At 44.2% G+C, this 16,469-nt stretch overlaps 2 protein-coding genes across 2 annotated transcripts in view; one reads left to right on the top strand and one right to left on the bottom strand.

The window, feature by feature from the left end:
- The window catches only part of Rnasel (ribonuclease L), a 116,855-nt gene that overhangs the window by 53,528 nt on the left and 46,858 nt on the right, over nt 1-16,469 (bottom strand). The window lies entirely within an intron of this gene.
- The window catches only part of Rgsl1 (regulator of G protein signaling like 1), a 60,969-nt gene that overhangs the window by 26,847 nt on the left and 17,653 nt on the right, over nt 1-16,469 (top strand). Inside the window, exons 10-15 of the mRNA XM_052736715.1 lie at nt 4,285-4,291; nt 4,805-4,907; nt 9,642-9,835; nt 12,038-12,155; nt 13,003-13,114; nt 15,710-15,839. Of these exons, the coding sequence (XP_052592675.1) occupies nt 4,285-4,291; nt 4,805-4,907; nt 9,642-9,835; nt 12,038-12,155; nt 13,003-13,114; nt 15,710-15,839 (664 nt within the window). The remainder of the gene's footprint in view (nt 1-4,284; nt 4,292-4,804; nt 4,908-9,641; nt 9,836-12,037; nt 12,156-13,002; nt 13,115-15,709; nt 15,840-16,469) is intronic.

Here is a 16,469-nt window from a genome sequence, read left to right as displayed (position 1 = left end):
TAGTTCAACTCTGCTTAGGAAACTGACAGGAACAGTAGCTTCTCTTCCGTCCAATACACTGTACTTGCTGGGAACAGACGCGCGCGTGCTATTTGCACTGTGTATGGCGATGGGAGCGCAATAGTGACTCTCCTTACCAGTAACGAGCTATCAGTAGCCAACACAGCTGGGAGAAAGAGTAGTTCCCTCCCAAAGGGAAAATTCAAGCAGCACCCACTGTGCCCACTTGCTTTCTATGGAAATTCCGCTGTATCTTGGAGCAGCTTCTCCAGAGACCCGTTTGGTTTCTTGGAGAGAATGTACTCTAGAAAGAAAATTGCACCACTGCAATGTGTACAGAGAGGAAAGCTTCTCCCCTCCCTCCTCTGCTCCCCATGCTGGGCTATCATCCCTCTCAGCTGGTACCTCTGCTGGACTTGGAGAGCCTACCAGGCAGGAAGGGCTGAATAACCCAGATTCTCATCCCTGATGTGTCTCAGATCCACATGGTCACGAGTCCTCTGGCTGTTGCCGCTTCATTTGATGATGTATCATCAATATTGGGCTGAGGAATACCAAAGAGCAGTATGAAAATTGTCCCTTTGCCCTAATATCCCCAAAGGTTGGGCTCATTCTCTTTTCCCCCTTTTTCATATTTGCGCTTCCCTTCTCTGATCATGAGAATCCTGATTCCCATTGTATTAAATTTACTTCTATTTTTTATAGCCCCGTCACGTGAGCAGTCTGTCTTCACGACCACCCCTTTGTTCTCACAAATGTCTGCCTCCCCTCTCCCGCTCTTCAGTGCTTTGCACCAGCACCTCATGCATGAGCAACTCCTTACTTGGCCAGAACTCCACAGCCACCTTCAGGCTGATCCTTTGAGGGAAAACCTTCCTCATCCTGCTCACTCTAATGAACCCGAACTGGCAGGAATAAGGGTTCCAAAAGGTGAGGTGTCAAGTGGGAGGACCCAGGATGAGAAATAAAGACAAGAGCAATAGCTGGGACCACGATGCCTTGCATAAGCTGATGAGTCATGCCAAGCAAGTTTATCAAGAACTACAGCATCATATGTACTATTTGCAGGGGGTGAAATGACCATGGTCAGCAGTGAGCCACGTCAATGTTGGCAATGAGAATACAGGATATCTCAGACACAGCTTTCTAAGGACTGATAATCATAGCCAAGGGGGAAGAACTGGGTCCCCAGAAACCACAACCTTGACTTCTACAGGGCACTGGCTCCAGATTTTGTTCTTTCATGGGAGCCTCTGAGGCCTCTTGGATCCGTCTGGCTCCCCACATCTAACAATTTATGTGAGGCCATCACTGCATGTAGACACTCTTCTGCCACTCAGGCTCTGACCACCATCTTCAACCCAGCTACCCCTTCACGGGGATGTATGTATTCCTCATCCTTGTTAGGGGCCTTGCCCATTCCCTGGATGGGCTCTCTCCTCATCTTGCCTCGACTTTCTTACCCCACATGCGATGACCCCTTAACATGGATATCCTCAGTTTGCTCAGCTTCTGACAGCATCCCATGCAGGCCCACACCTAGGGGATTACCATTTTCATTCTGCCTAGCTTGCTGACTTAGGTAGAGTGTTGATCCATGTTGGCTTGCTTTCTTTGCTTTTATATGGACGTTCTTTCTCAGCCCACTTGGACTCCTCACGCTGTGCCAGCCTTTTTGCCATGTCCTGCAGTTTCTGCTTCTGTTCTGAATTCTCCAGCTATGTGGCTCTTCTTCCTATGGACCTCTGTTCACCTTGGTTGGGCTTCTGAGCCGGTGCAAAGAAGCTTCCTACAGGGAAGTTCTTCTTACTCTGCTGGGGATCTGGTATCCCACTGGGTCGTTGTGGCTTATTCCTCCTTTTGGAGGATTTTACTACTAATGATTATATGAAGACTATGAAGCCAGGGCTGGAGAGATGGCTGAGGGGTGAAGAGCACTTGCTACTCTTGCAGAGGACCTGGAGTCTATTCCCAGAACCTACATGGCCTACAACTATCTGTAACTCCAGTTCCAGTGGATCCGATTTCCTCATCTGGCTTCCGTGGGCACTGCACACACATGGTGCCCATACACCCATTCAGGCAACACACTTCATACACATAAGAAAAACTAATCAGTTTTTTAAAGGAAAGAATACAAAGCTGTAGCTTAAGTTTTAAGCTTCTTCTTTTTTTTTTTTTTTTTTTTTGTTTTGTTTTGTTTTTCGAGACAGGGTTTCTCTATGTAGCTTTGTGCCTTTCTTGGAACTCACTTGGTAGCCCAGGCCAGCCTCGAACTCACAGAGATCTGCCTGGCTCTGCCTCCCGAGTGCTGGGATTAAAGGCGTGCGTCATGACCGCCCGGCAAGTTTTAAGCTTCTTTAAGCATTTCACTGGCATCTGTCATTATTTTAGGATACAATATTTATTATGATTTTGTCATCCTAACTGGAAGTATAAGGAGTGCCCTAGGTAATTTCAGTTGGTCAATTTTCACTCTTGTAGCACTCCTCGGACTAAAGAAATGATATGGCTAGCCTGCTGATTGCCAAAAAACCCCATTCCAAGTAAACATTTTAGGGGCTGGAGAAATGACTTTCATATGCACACCTGGGACCCCAGTAGACCCAGTGTGACCTGGACCTGGTCCAGGACTCCATCCCTAATTCTGTAGGCGCCTTCTCTAGTGAGAGGCCATGATGACATTCTGGGTATCCTGGCCACAGTGCTGACTGGATACCACCTTTCTGTGGGTGTTTTAGTTCTCTTTCCAGCTGTCATATAGAATACCTGACGGGAGCAGCTCTAAAGGAGAAAAGGGTTCTTGGGCTTTCGACCCAGGCAGAGCCAAAGCAGGAACTCGAGGAACAAGTCACACCCACAGTCAAGAGAGAAGAGTCTTCCTCTTTGTTTTATTTTTTAAAAGAATGTCCAGTTTCTTAAGTTTCCTGCATTTGCAAAATTGCCAGCTATCTTAAGAAAAATGAGGGGTGGGAAGTTCTTCTATTTTTTCAAGTCCTGAGCTTTATTTATGCTCACTGTGACTTAAACACTGAACATTATTTCAACATACTCTTCCCATTTTCACCATCTTTTTTTTTCTAATCTTCAAGTTTTAACTGAATTTCTTATTGGTTGATTTATTATTTTGAAATGTTATTTTTTTTTAACCCAACATTTTCAGTGTTTGTTCCTAGGAAGGATTTTTCTTTTAGAGCTTGGTGGGGTTTCTTTTTCTGTTATATCAAGTCTTTTATAGTCTGGATTTCATTTTTCAATCAACTCAGTTGCATTTATTAAGAACCTATGTATATATCTATGGCTTTCAATCATTTTTGTATGCTGCCTATCACAGAAATATTACCAAATCACATAAAAATACCCTGCATGTGCACATTCTATTTAATATGCATCTTAAGCCATTGAATGTATAACTGGGTCATGCTCTCATTTTGAGCAGTGAGATGACTCTATTTCTGCCCTTGATGATTTTATGGCCAGTGTTTTTCTTCGATAAAATTAAAGAGTCTTAGGTAGTCAGGGTTAGCCTCAGACTCGATTTGTAATCAACAATGACCTTGAATTTCAGATTTCCTGCCTCCACTTTGCAAATGCTAAGAATTACGGGCAAGAACGTCACATCATGCTAGGGATTGAACCCAGGGCTTCATGAATGCTAGGCAAGCACTCTGTCAACTAAATGACATCCCACACCCCAAAGGGTTTTGATAATGGTGAGATCTATGGAATCTATTGTTGCTAATGTTTTCCTGCCTGGCCCACAGTCAGGACAAATCTCTCTCACCCGCCAGTCCCAAGCTGCTTAAACCCGATCAAATAAACACAGAGACTTATATTGGTTACAAACTGTATGGCCGTGGCAGGCTTCTTGCTAACTGTTCTTACAGCTTAAATTAATCCATTTCCATTAATCTATACCTTGCCACATGGCTCATGGCTTACCGGCATCTTTACATGCTGTTTCTCCTTATGGCGGCTGGCAGTGTCTCTCTCACTCAGCTTCCTGTTCTCTCAATTCTCCTCTCTGTTAGTCCCGCCTATACTTCCTGCCTGGCCACTGCCAATCAGTGATTTATTCATTGACCAATCAGCAACACATTTGACATACAGACCATCCCACAGCAATCTATTATTTAAAAAAAAAAAAAGGTTAAATACATTTCTTAGAATAATTGTTCTAAAGTGCACCACAGGGCAAGACACCTGTTCTGAATTGTGTGTGGGTTGCCAGAATACATTGCAATGCCACATCCTTGGAAAGAAAACAATTTTAGTTAAAGCAAGAAGTTGAGTGGAGCCTCTTAGAGTTGAGGTCAACAGTCAATAAGTTCAGTGATTACAAAGTAAAACTTTCAAATGACATGTAGAGTGTTTCTGAGAGGACAGCCAAGGTGTCAATGAAGGTAGGCCACCACGTGCATTGTGGCCGAATGAAGAATCAGATTGGGAGGCAGGTGGCATCTCATCTTTAGTAATGTACCTAGAAGTATAATGAACTTGGTCTACCAGTCTCTCAGGAAGGTGGCCTCTAGGCCTGATGACCAATGTCTCTCAGGAAGGTGGGCTCTAGGCCTGATGGCCAATGTCTCTGAGGAAGGTGGGCTCTAGGCCTGATGGCCAATGTCTCTAAGGAAGGTGGGCTCTAGGCCTGATGACCAACATGTACATCTAACACACCTTGCCCTGATGACAGTGTCCAATTGTCCAATGGCCTGACACAGTAGTTGTGGCTGATGCCTGAAAAATGTCCGTTCTTACTCTCTCTTTATAAAATATTGTTACCTAACTTTGTGGTCTTTCTCAGGTTATACAGTAGAAATTGTCAAGCAGCCAAGACACACACCTTCGCACAGGAAAACATCCTTTGTTAGAAAAGCTGTCATAAGGAAGCCTTCCATGAGACCAAGGTAAGATAGGGGATCCGGCTACAGCAACATCTCTAGGTTCACTTTTCTCTGGAGGTTCCCAGACCTTTCTCTGTGGATCACATGCATGTGAACAAGACACTCTACATGTTAAGTTGTTCATTTTAAAGTACTGTGTAACATATATTACAAAATAACTTCTTAAAACTATCAGAGACAACTTTTTAAAAAAAATTGTTTATATATATAATACTAAATATATATACATATATATATATATAACTTCTATTATTCCCTTCTCATCAAACTTGTTCTGCTTAACCTGCTCTTCTCTACTTTCATTTTTTTTTACTGTGTGTGTGTGTGTGTGTGTGTGTGTGTGTGTGATATCCAATACACTTAGAGTTACTTGCATGAGAATAGGTAAGAGTTATTTACCTGATCAAGGGCAAAGTACCAGTGGCTAAACCACTAGGGACAATGACTCCTCTTCTCTCAACAACTGTTAACTGCCTATAGCCCCCCAGGGAGGGGTGGAGCCTTACGAGCCCCTCCCCCACCCGTGATGGCATGTTGATGGGCCTGGTCTCCTACGGGTCTTGTGCAGGTCACTACTGATCTTGCAAGTGCACAGGTGCCACAGCCATGTCATAGTCAAATGACAGACAGCACTTCGCAGCACTCTTCGTCCTCTGCCTCCTACACTCTTTCTGCCTTCTCTTCTGAGATGTCCCCTGAGCCTAGGAGAGGGTTGATATCAATGTTCCATTTCGGGCTGAGCACTCGCCAGTGACTTATTCTGAACATTTTGATAATTATGAGCCTCAACATTAACTCTCACTGTCGTGGACACTCTTCTACATTTCCTGCATAGATCTACTATCATCCACACTGTAGATGAAGCATATTTTGTCGAGTCCTGTCCTTCCTCTCAGCATTTACGTTGTCTCTGACGTTTCACTGCTGTAAATAGCACATGTACCCCATCCTCACAACTGGTCTCTCACTTCATGTCTCTCCATTTTCTGATCAGTCTAAGAGTCCATCTCCACTGGGAGAAGATTCTGTGGCATTTCCTGCATAGATAACACCTGTCTTTCTTTCCACTTCCCTTAGCACAAATGCCACTTAGACACGAAAAGTTCCCCAAATGTTACATCTGCTGTAATTCCCTGATCTGAAACTGCATCCCCAGGGACCACCACCTATGTGCTACTTTTTAGTGCTTTACACTTTAGCATGCTTCCTCCTTTCTTGACTATACTTTTCTCTAAGGCCAACTTATTCATTTTACTCCATTTTTGTCTAATTGCTAGCTACAGGAAAAGTTCATCTCTAGATTATGAAAACATAATAGTATACAAAAAGACAGTCAAATCTTTGGGAAAATATTTTGTATAGAAAAAAATGCCCACCAGAATGCTACTGTTATTGGAGCATTCACCAGTGGTTGTGAATCTTCTGTCCATCCCAAACACTCTGAATAACACACTCACACATACACATACACACACACACACACACACACACACACACACACACACACACACACACACACACACGGATAACGGAAACGGTTTCCTGACATGCAGTCACCTATCCCTCCTGCTGTTCTAATCTGTGCTTATCACTGTTCTCTACTCAGACCACAGAAACATTTCCAACTTAGTTGACCACAAATAATACAAGTCTTTCCTAAATCCTGGAAGTCATACAGCCCACGACGTAAGATCACAGCCAGAGTCAGGGACTCCACAGTCACAATTCTTCTAAGCTTGTCTCTAACCCCCATTCAGTGTGAGTTATTATTGATCATATGCTTGTCTTGGCCGTTCTAATGATATAGAGGATAATGCTAATATAATACATATCATACTAATAAGACAATTCTTATCCCTTTCTATTTGTTGTTTGCTTTTTTCTTTTTTCAAGACAGGGTCTTATGTAGCCCTGACTCTCCTGGAACTCATTATGTAGACCAGGCTGGCCTTGAACTCATAGAGATCCACCTGCCTCTGCCTCCCAAGTGCTGGGATTAAAGGCGTGTGCCACCACCACCCAGCAGTTCTTGCTCTTAATCTAAGACATAAAATAAGGAAAATGCAAATCTGACTTTTAAGTGTTGTGATAAAGTTTTGTCTGCTTCCTATGAGCGCATAATAGAAAGAGAAATAAATTATGAGTACAGATTTTAAAAAGTTAGACTATAGGAAGAGTTCCTAAACGGCATGTAGGAACTCAACTGCATAGAAATGGGATCATGTATAGGTTTGGAATCCCGGATAGAACAAAGATGGACCCAGTTAGCTACTTTTCTTGGCTTCCTGTAAGGCCTGAAAATTTTAATTAAAAATGAAAAGAACGGTGCCTGGAGAGATGGCTCAGTGGTTAAGAGAATTTGATGCTTTTGCAGAGGTCCTGAGTTCAGTCCCTAGCACCTGTATGATGCTCACAACCACTAGTTTCAGGGCTCCAACACCTTATTCCAGCCTTTGCTGGTACAAGACAAACAAAGCACTCATACATATAAAGCAACAATGAATATATCCTTAAAAACATTTTTTGTGCCGGGCGGTGGTGGCGCACGCCTTTAATCCCAGCACTCGGGAGGCAGAGCCAGGCGGATCTCTGTGAGTTCGAGGCCAGCCTGGGCTACCAAGTGAGTCCCAGGAAAGGCGCAAAGCTACACAGAGAAACCCTGTCTCGAAAAACCAGAAAAAAAAACAAAAAAAAAAACAAAAAAAAAAAACTAGGTCTCCTTCAAGCAGCATAAAAAAAGTAGTATTTTTACCAGGTGTAATGATGTATTATTGGTTGTAGTATTAAGGCAACTCCATGAAGTTAAAAGGGAGGTTTATTTTGTGGGGTAACTTACAAGTGGAGGGATAGTTTACAGGGTCTGGGAAAGGTGTACTGCAGTCCAGTGGTGTTCTCTGGAAAACTCTGCTCAATCTACCCCCGGTGTCTAGGATCCAGGAACCAAGAGAGCCGGCACATCCGGATCTTGGGTCTTAAGGGCTCCTGTCTCGGCCCTGCCTTGTAGGCCTGACAGTTACCGAAGCCTCAATGGGGGTAGTACTTCCAGGTCAAAGCTGGATCAGCTACCCACTACAGTGTATATCTTTAATCCCAGCATTTGGGAGGCAGTGGCAGGCAGATCTCTGGGAGTTCAAGGTCTACAAAGCAATTTCCAGGCTAGCCAGGGCTACACAGTTAGACCCAGTCTTGAAACAAAAACAAAAACGTGATAGGTCTTTGGTAATTTAATTTTTTTCATATAGCAGAGCATGGGCAGCATCACTGGAGAATTCTGTGAGATACTTAAAGACAGTACCAACATCACAGCTGCTCTTTGAGAAAACAGAAGTAACTTTCACTTATCCTATGAGGCCAATATCATCCTGAGTCTCAAAAGAGAGGCAGCATTAAAAAAAAAAGCAAAAAACACAGACTAGTACTTCTCTTTGAATCTAGACATACAAGTGCTCAAAAAATAGCAAACTAAATCCAGTAACAAATAAAAGTATCATTTAGCATAACCAATTGGAATTTATCTGGGTAACACAAGATGGAGTTAACATCCAAAAATCAAAATAACATTCTGTATTAGTTGGGCTTCCCAAGAGTACCAGAGCCAATAGAATGAGTGCATATTAAAAAGAGACTTTTTTTTTTAGATTGTCTTATACAGTATAGCTGGAGTAGTCCAGCAATGGTCATCTCACACTGGAGAGGTTGGGAACTAAGTAGCTGCTCAGTTCACAGGCTTCCGGAGTCCCAGTCTGGTGCTGAAGACATGGAGAGTCACTGGTCCTCACTCATTTGTTAACCTGCAGAGGCTGATTCTAATGTCAATGAGGAACTGCAGCAGTAACCATAGAGGATAACAGTGAGAGTCAAGGCGAGTAGGCAAGAACAAAGTGTCTCTTTCATTTCCCTTTTGTCTGGGCTAACGCTGGAAAGCACCACCTTTATTTGGGATGTGCCTTTCCACTTCTGATAATCTGATCAAGTAAACCTCTCACAGCAGAGCCCAGTGACTTACCTTTTTTAGTCAATTCCAGATCCAAGCAATTAGATGACCAAGATTAACCATCACATATACCACATTAAATAAATGAGGTAGGGGGTTGGGGATTTAGCTCAGTGGTAGAGCGCTTGCTTAAGACCCTGGGTTCGGTCCTTAGCTCCAGAAAAAAAAAATGAGGTAGAAAACTTACATGATTATCTCAATTGATACAAAGTCTCTTTACACCATCTATTCGTGATTTAAAAAAAAAAAAAAAAAGCTTTCAAAATGAGAATAGAAAAAAAGCTATCTCATCCTGATAAAGGATATCTATCAAAAACCTATTGGTAATATCCAACAAAACAGCATATGTATATAAGGGAGATGGGTAAACTGGTCAAAAGATGGGTACGTGCAGAGAGTTTCAAAGGATAACTGTGGCGTAAAATGAGGTTAAGTGGTACGTTAAAGTTAGAGAGAGGAGCAAATAGAGACAAAGTTGCACCATGCCGGTGAAGATGAAACCCCAGGAGTACAGCCTATTCAGAAAAGACTGCGAGAGAAAAGAAGAGGATTGTGGGTAAAACATTAGCGCTAACTCCATTCAAGGAGCAGCGGGGCATTGGTGGTACACCCCTTTAATCCCAGCCCTTGGAAGGCAGAGGCAGGCGGATCTCACAGGCCTGGAGGTGGCCCTGGGGCCGGTGCCCTGCTCCATTTCCTATTCGGAATTCTCCACGGTCACCAGCACTGCTCTGTTTTTCCAGGAACATAACAGAAGTCCTCCTAAATTCTCCACACCTGGAGTACTTCCGGGAGTTCCTCAAGAATCGGAAGGCTGAAACCCCGTTGCAATTCCTGATAGCCATCCAGAAGATCATGATGGAGACGAATGAAAAGATCTATAAGAGTGCTTTGGAAAATATAACCAAGACTTACTTCCACGGCAAGGTCCCTCCTGGTATGCCTCTCTTTCTCCTGATTCTCACTTCAGTTTCTTGGGAGGACAAGTCTGGGAAATAGCCTGGCTCCATGAGAACCCCAAGGGGAGTCGCTACATGGGAGAAATATTGAGACTGGGAGAATGAACGCAGAGAACAATACTCAGCCCAAAGCCATAATATTGGTGAAAGGAGCCTCGTGTAAGATAAATCCATGCACATGCTCATTAATTTCACTTCACGTTGGAAATCGAACCTTAATCCCTGGAGGGTAGAGATAAAGTGCTGTGTTTTCTAAACAAAGAAAGTAGAACATGTTGACGCTAACCAGCTTTTCCTATCTGTGGAACTTCAACACAAATTCAAATCACATGATCATCAAATCAACTAGGGTGGGACTAGCTCCAAGCAAACAGGTGGTCCGCTCCAAGCGCAGGTGCGAAAAGGTGAGCTGGAGTGGAGAACGGTCTATCTCAAGATCGTCCATGAACTGTCTTGTTTTCCTGTCTGAGGTAGTGGTAAGCTTGGCCCATGGGAATTCCTCTTAGCTGGAAGCTGCAAGTAAAGTATTAGCTTATAGCTCTAGAAAAAGGGTGTGAGCAACTGCCCCCCAGCGAGGTGATAGAGCCAATCTTCCCGCTGTCACAAAGGAGCAGGTGGAGTTTGTGTAGGTGGGGAGGGGGCTCGTTGTTTGTTTGTTTGTTTGCTTGCTTTGGTTTTGTTTAATCCAGGACAAGGGTATAAATACCAAATTAGAAAAAGTTCACAATTAACAAGTCTCTCTAGTTCATTTGTTTGTTTTGAAACGGGGTCTTGCCACATCTTCCAAGCTGACCTGAAACTCTCACACTTCCCACGTCTGCCTGCCACCTGAAAGGATTTACAGACGTGCCCCAGTCCAGCATGCCACAGTTTGTGGGTGCAATCTGAATGTGGTGATAATGAACTCGGAATCACCGATACTGCCTTGGGGTCACGTTGGGGTCACGTTGAGGAATTATAAGAAATTTTAAAGCGCTTACGGTGTAACTTGAACAAGAGGGAGCCCAGCTTTGACTTCTCTAATCTCCCTGTGTCTTTCCTCATCCTCTGTCTATCCGTTTGAGTCTGAATGCTTCTTGTGAATCTGTCCCTGTGTCCGCGTGTTCCCGTATGTGTCCCTAGCAAAGGGTTTGCTCTCTCTTACTGAACAGCACAGAAAGTACCAGGAACTGGGTACTTTATGGAAATGTTTAGCAGTCTTACAAGGGATGGAGTCACTGATTCTAACGGAGTCTGCCTGACCCAGGTAACAAACCATCCAACGCTATAAGCAATATCCATATCCATACATTGCTCCAACATTTATGGTGGACATTTATTTTATAAAGCTGGTTTGGTCCTATTTTTCTGTCCTCAGCTAATGATTATCATAACATACATACACACATGCATTAATCTTGGGACAGGAGCATGGCAGAGTACATGTTTAAGACTGCAGCTGTGTATTAGCTTCCCTTGTTAAAATGAATTACATGGGAAATCTAAGACAAGGAAGGTTAGTTGTTACAGTGTTCCCTAAGGGCAGGTTAACGGCCTAAGTACACAGCTCTAGTAGTCTTAAGCCTTAAGCGACCTCAGGTGCACTGTTAACTCTGTGCAGCCCAGCCAACACTCCTGACTTTTAGAAGGGAAGAGATATTTTATCATAATACATTGCCACATATAAGAAGTATTTATTTACTGACTTTCGGTATGGGTTCTATATATAGTTATTTGGGGGGGTCTCAAAGAGAAAGGAGCATCTAGATGTTCCTCTGATACACTTTCAAGTCTTATTAACCAGCCTTCCGACCTCTGAACATGAGGAGCACCACGCTGCACTCGGCACTGATATTTGTGTCTTGGACCCTCCTTCTGCACCCAAAGATTGTTTTCTTCCTTCCCTCCTCAGCCTCCCCCTAAACTGAAAAACTTCACCCCAGCTACAGAAATGGATTTAAAATTTAAGATTTTATTTCCCTTTAAGCTTTCGTCTTTGAAATGGGACTAAGATGGTATTTTTGTCTACAAAAACCATTTCCCTTAACATTTGAAATATTCTTTAGAGATCTGTAGATTGCAGAAGGCTCAGAGTGCAGCCGGAGCGAGAACAGAGGGCCGTGAGACTTTCACATGAAACGGCCAAGCAGGAAGCAGAAATGACACTCTCCCCCCCCCCCTCTCTTTTTCTCGTCATTTAGAAGAAATACTGCAGTGCGATGCTCCTCTTATGAAAGAAATTGTTCACATGCGTAACATCACCACCACCACACTGCTGATGCTCCAGGGCTACGTCATGAAATCTCTGGAAGAAAAGTGGTGAGTATGCTCGGAGAAGGCGGCTCATTCTGGAGTTGCTTCCTGGCTTTGAAAAGCCACATCAAGCAAAGGTCTCCGAGTCCTCACAGTGTACTGCCAGAGCCCTCCTCCAAGAGAAATGCCAAACTTACTTTGAAATCTCCTGCCTGCCAGCACCAGTGCAAAACACACACACACATACAAACACACAGACACACATATGCACACACACAAACACATATGCAAATACATACACATATGCACACACACAAACACACACAGACACATATACAAACACACACATATACACACACAAACACACAAACACAAACACATATACAAACACACACATATACACACACACACACAGACACAAACATACATACAACAAACACACACATACACAGGCACACATATACATACACACAAACACATATACAAATACACACACAAACAAACATTTATGCACGCACAGACACACATACAAACACACATATATACACACATACACATACAAACACACACATACACACACAAACACATATGCACACACACACATACAAACACACACATATATACATACATACACACACAAACACACACATACACAGACACACACCCACATATACACACAGACACAAATACACACACACAAACATGTGCACACACACACATGTACGTACACACACATATACATACACACACACACAGGATAAGGAAGAATACAGTGTTAAGAAGACAGGCTGACTCTGTATAAGATTTGGGATAGCAAGAGGAATGTAGACACCGACTTGAAACAAGACTGTCTTGCTGTGTTTCGTGTGCCATGGTTTTGTTTCTTTGATATTCTCGGTCTCCTTTCTGGTAGGTTTCGAGAGTACCAAGAAATGTTCCCGCCGCGTCCTTTGGAGTTGGAAAATGAAATACACTCTCCCCCTAGGAAGCCCTCAAAGTCAACGATCCACCTGCAGGATTCCCAGGTCAGTGAGGAGGAAAGAAAAGCCATCGTCAGGTGTGGGAGCCCGTTCTCGGGTTCCTCGTGGCTTTACCCAGCAGGTCCGCATAGAGGATGATTAGGACCACGGGCCTGAGTGCAGGTGTCTGGGATGGTCTGCACTTGGCTGTGCTGGGGGAGGAGGTCTTTTGCTCCACCCCTTGGCGTCTCTATAAAAACCCTGGGGCAGAGACAGTTGGGGCCCGTTGGAAAAGGTTCCAGGCCCTCTCGAGGCTATCCTTTATTTTCTATCTGTTTATCTCCGCGATAGTCTCCGCAATAAATCCTTCTATCTAATATTTCCTGCTGCTCACACTCAAGAAAACTCTGGGGAACTGTGGGGGTGGTGGGTAAACGCCCCACAGTCAGGCACTGTTGGCTAGTGGAAAGATGACCCCTGAGGGGCCGTTGGATATGTCACTGGAAGAATCCCTCTTTGGTGTGGGGGTCGTGGTTTAAGCCCCATTTTACTAAAGGATAATCTGAGGCTCAGAAAAAGTATGCTGGGAAATCCCTTTCGGGTCTGCCGCTCTGTCACCAGCCAAGTGACAGGCACAGGGTTAGATACACGGGAATGAAAGTGTGTTTCTGCTGCCCGTGCTTACTGGGAGGGTGTGGGTTGGCCATCAGCCAAATGGTTCTCTAATCTTCCTGCACCAAGATTAGTCTGACTTACACATCCAGTCACTGGCAACGTAAGCCTCCCCTCGTATAGGCCTGGACCAAGTGTCCCACCGACCAGCAAACCCCAGAGAGACAACGTCAATGGCTGGCACCGAGAATGCCCATTCCTTCTTCCAAACATAATTTCCCCTCTTATCCTTTGTCCTGTGGGAAGAGAGAAAAGGGGGAAGAGACAAGAGAATGGTACTCAGGGAGGTCTTTCCATGTGGTTTGAGCTGGTCTGACAGAAAAGTCTGAGGCGAATTCTGTCAGACTCCAAAGATGAAATTAAGATAGAGCTGAAAATAAGATTTAACTCCAATACTGTAGACACGAAAATGTGCTGCTCTTTTTCTTTCCCCGCCCCTTCTGTGTGAACCAAATCTGCCAGGTCACCATGAGTGACTGGATGTTGGAAAGGATCTATGGAGAACCAGAGAGCTTTTTTTTGAATGTCAGCTCTTCCAGGTCAGATAGAAAGACACCAGATGTTCTCACTGCCTGCTGTGGGCCACACACTTTCTCTCTCACACACACACACTAAGGCTCACCACAACCCGGAAGGCTCTTGTTTTCGTCTCACACAGGGATGCAGAGCAAGTAAACTGGCCCAAGTTACACATCTTAGGAGAAGCTAGGCTCTGCTCTGAAAGTCTGTAGCCCCCAAATCCAGTGCAAATCTGGTGTTTCACCACTGGCTCCCCTCAGCCACGTCTGCCTTGATCTCTTGTAGCTAGAGTTTTCCTCCAGTCCTGCCTGGCCCACAGACAGGACAAATCTCTTTCACCTGCCAGTCCCACAGCTGCTCAGACCCAACCAAGTAAACACAGAGACTTACATTGCTTACAAACTGTATAGCCGTGGCAGGCTTCTTGCTAACTGTTCTTACAGCTTAAATTAATCCATTTCCATAAATCTATACCTTGCCACGTGGCTCATGGCTTACCGGCATCTTCACATGCTGCTTATCATGGCGGCAGATGGCAGTGTCTCTCTGCCTCAGCCTTCCACTTCCCAGAATTCTCCTCTCTCCTTGTCCCGCCTATACTTCCTGCCTGGCCACTGGCCAATCAGTGTTTTATTTATACAGAACGATATCCACAGCAATCTCTCTCCAAGAACTGGGGTACAGGAGTGAGCACTCCCATCACGAAGACACTTTTTGGCTCAATGTATCAAATTTTCTAGAGGCAAATGAACTGGAGAACAGCCTCCTCGTGCCTACTAAAGGAGTGCAGGAGCCGAATCCATTTGCTTGTGTCGGGGAGGGGACAGGAGGGTGGGAGTGGGTATGTGTAAATTCTTTTTTTTTAATTTTTATTTATTTATTTTATTTATCTATTTATTATTTATTTATTTATTTATTTATTGAGACAGGGTTTTTCTGTGTAGTTTTGGTGCCTGTCCTGGAACTCGCTCTGTATTCCAGGCTGGCCTTGAACTCACAGAGATCCTCCTGGCTCTGCCTCCCAAGTACTGGATTAAAGGCGTGCGCCACCACTGCCCGGTGTATGTGTAAATTCTTAGGGGTTAGAAATGAGTTTACTCTTTTCTCCATTTCTGTAACACTTTACCACCTGCTGGCTAAGCTGTCCCTTCCTCCTGTGAGCAGAAACTAGTCTGGGTCCTCTGTTCCTTCCTGTTTGGAGTGCTGACCCTCGCTGCTGGAAGGCAGTGTGGGAGGAGTTTGGGCAAAGTCTCTAGGACGACTGATTGGAGCTGGGTTCTTCTACTCACCGACCACTTCTTTGGAGGCTGACTGACGAGTTTCCTCACCCTTGAAATGGGAGCTCAAAAAAAAAAAGAGTGTCCCTTTGGAGAAGGGAGGATACTATGTAACTAATAGCAGGTCTGAGGCACACAGTAGGTTCTTGGCCAACAGCAGCCATGCTAATCGATGCCCCTTTCCTTCCCCCAGAAGAAAGGATGGATAAAAATGATCAGCTTCATCAGGAGTTTTTGCAGCTACCGCAGATTCATGAAAAATCCCAAGAAACGCCTACAGCTTCTAGATTTTATCCGCCTGGAAATGTACAACACCAAGGAGAGTGAGTCACTCCCCTGCCATCATGGCTAGCCCACATGAGAACTCAGGCAGAAGGCTTTGGGTCAGGCCTGCATCAGCCCCAGTAAACAAGACTACAGAACCTGGGTGGCCAGGCCTGCCAGGACGGTGATGCTTCTCAAAGAGCCAGCAAGTGTCGGAAACAACTTAGAAAGCTCGCATTTTAAATGTGTAATCTTTATTAATTCTTTCAGAATTTTGTACATGTGTACAATATAGTTTGATCATTGGGCTCTTGCTGGTTCCTCTCAGATGCACTCCTTCCCTCTCCGGCCTCTCCCAACGTCATGTTTTTACAACCCACCAAGTCCTGCTCTGTGCCACCGTCTACCATAGCGTGGCTCTCTTACCAGCGAGGACTCACACTTTCTAAAATGACTTCCTTACACTGTTTTATCTGGTCTTTTAAAATGTCTCTAAAGTTTGCCCGGCTGTATAATTACTCCATGTTATTAATAAAGAGGCAACAAAATTACAAAAATATGTAGGACAGAAACGAAAATCTTTAGAGATAACATCGCCAATGCTTTGAAGCTTACATTCTGGTTGTAGCCTACATTCTGAGGATATGCATACACATATGTGTGTATATACATATATATATAAACTTTCC

Source organism: Peromyscus californicus, unplaced genomic scaffold (assembly GCF_007827085.1).
Source record: "Peromyscus californicus insignis strain IS unplaced genomic scaffold, ASM782708v3 Scaffold_14__1_contigs__length_90479793_seg_2, whole genome shotgun sequence".
In the NCBI taxonomy this organism is placed as follows: Eukaryota; Metazoa; Chordata; class Mammalia; order Rodentia; family Cricetidae; genus Peromyscus; species Peromyscus californicus.
Note: the sequence above shows the minus strand (reverse complement) of the source record. Positions and strands in the feature narration are given on the sequence as shown.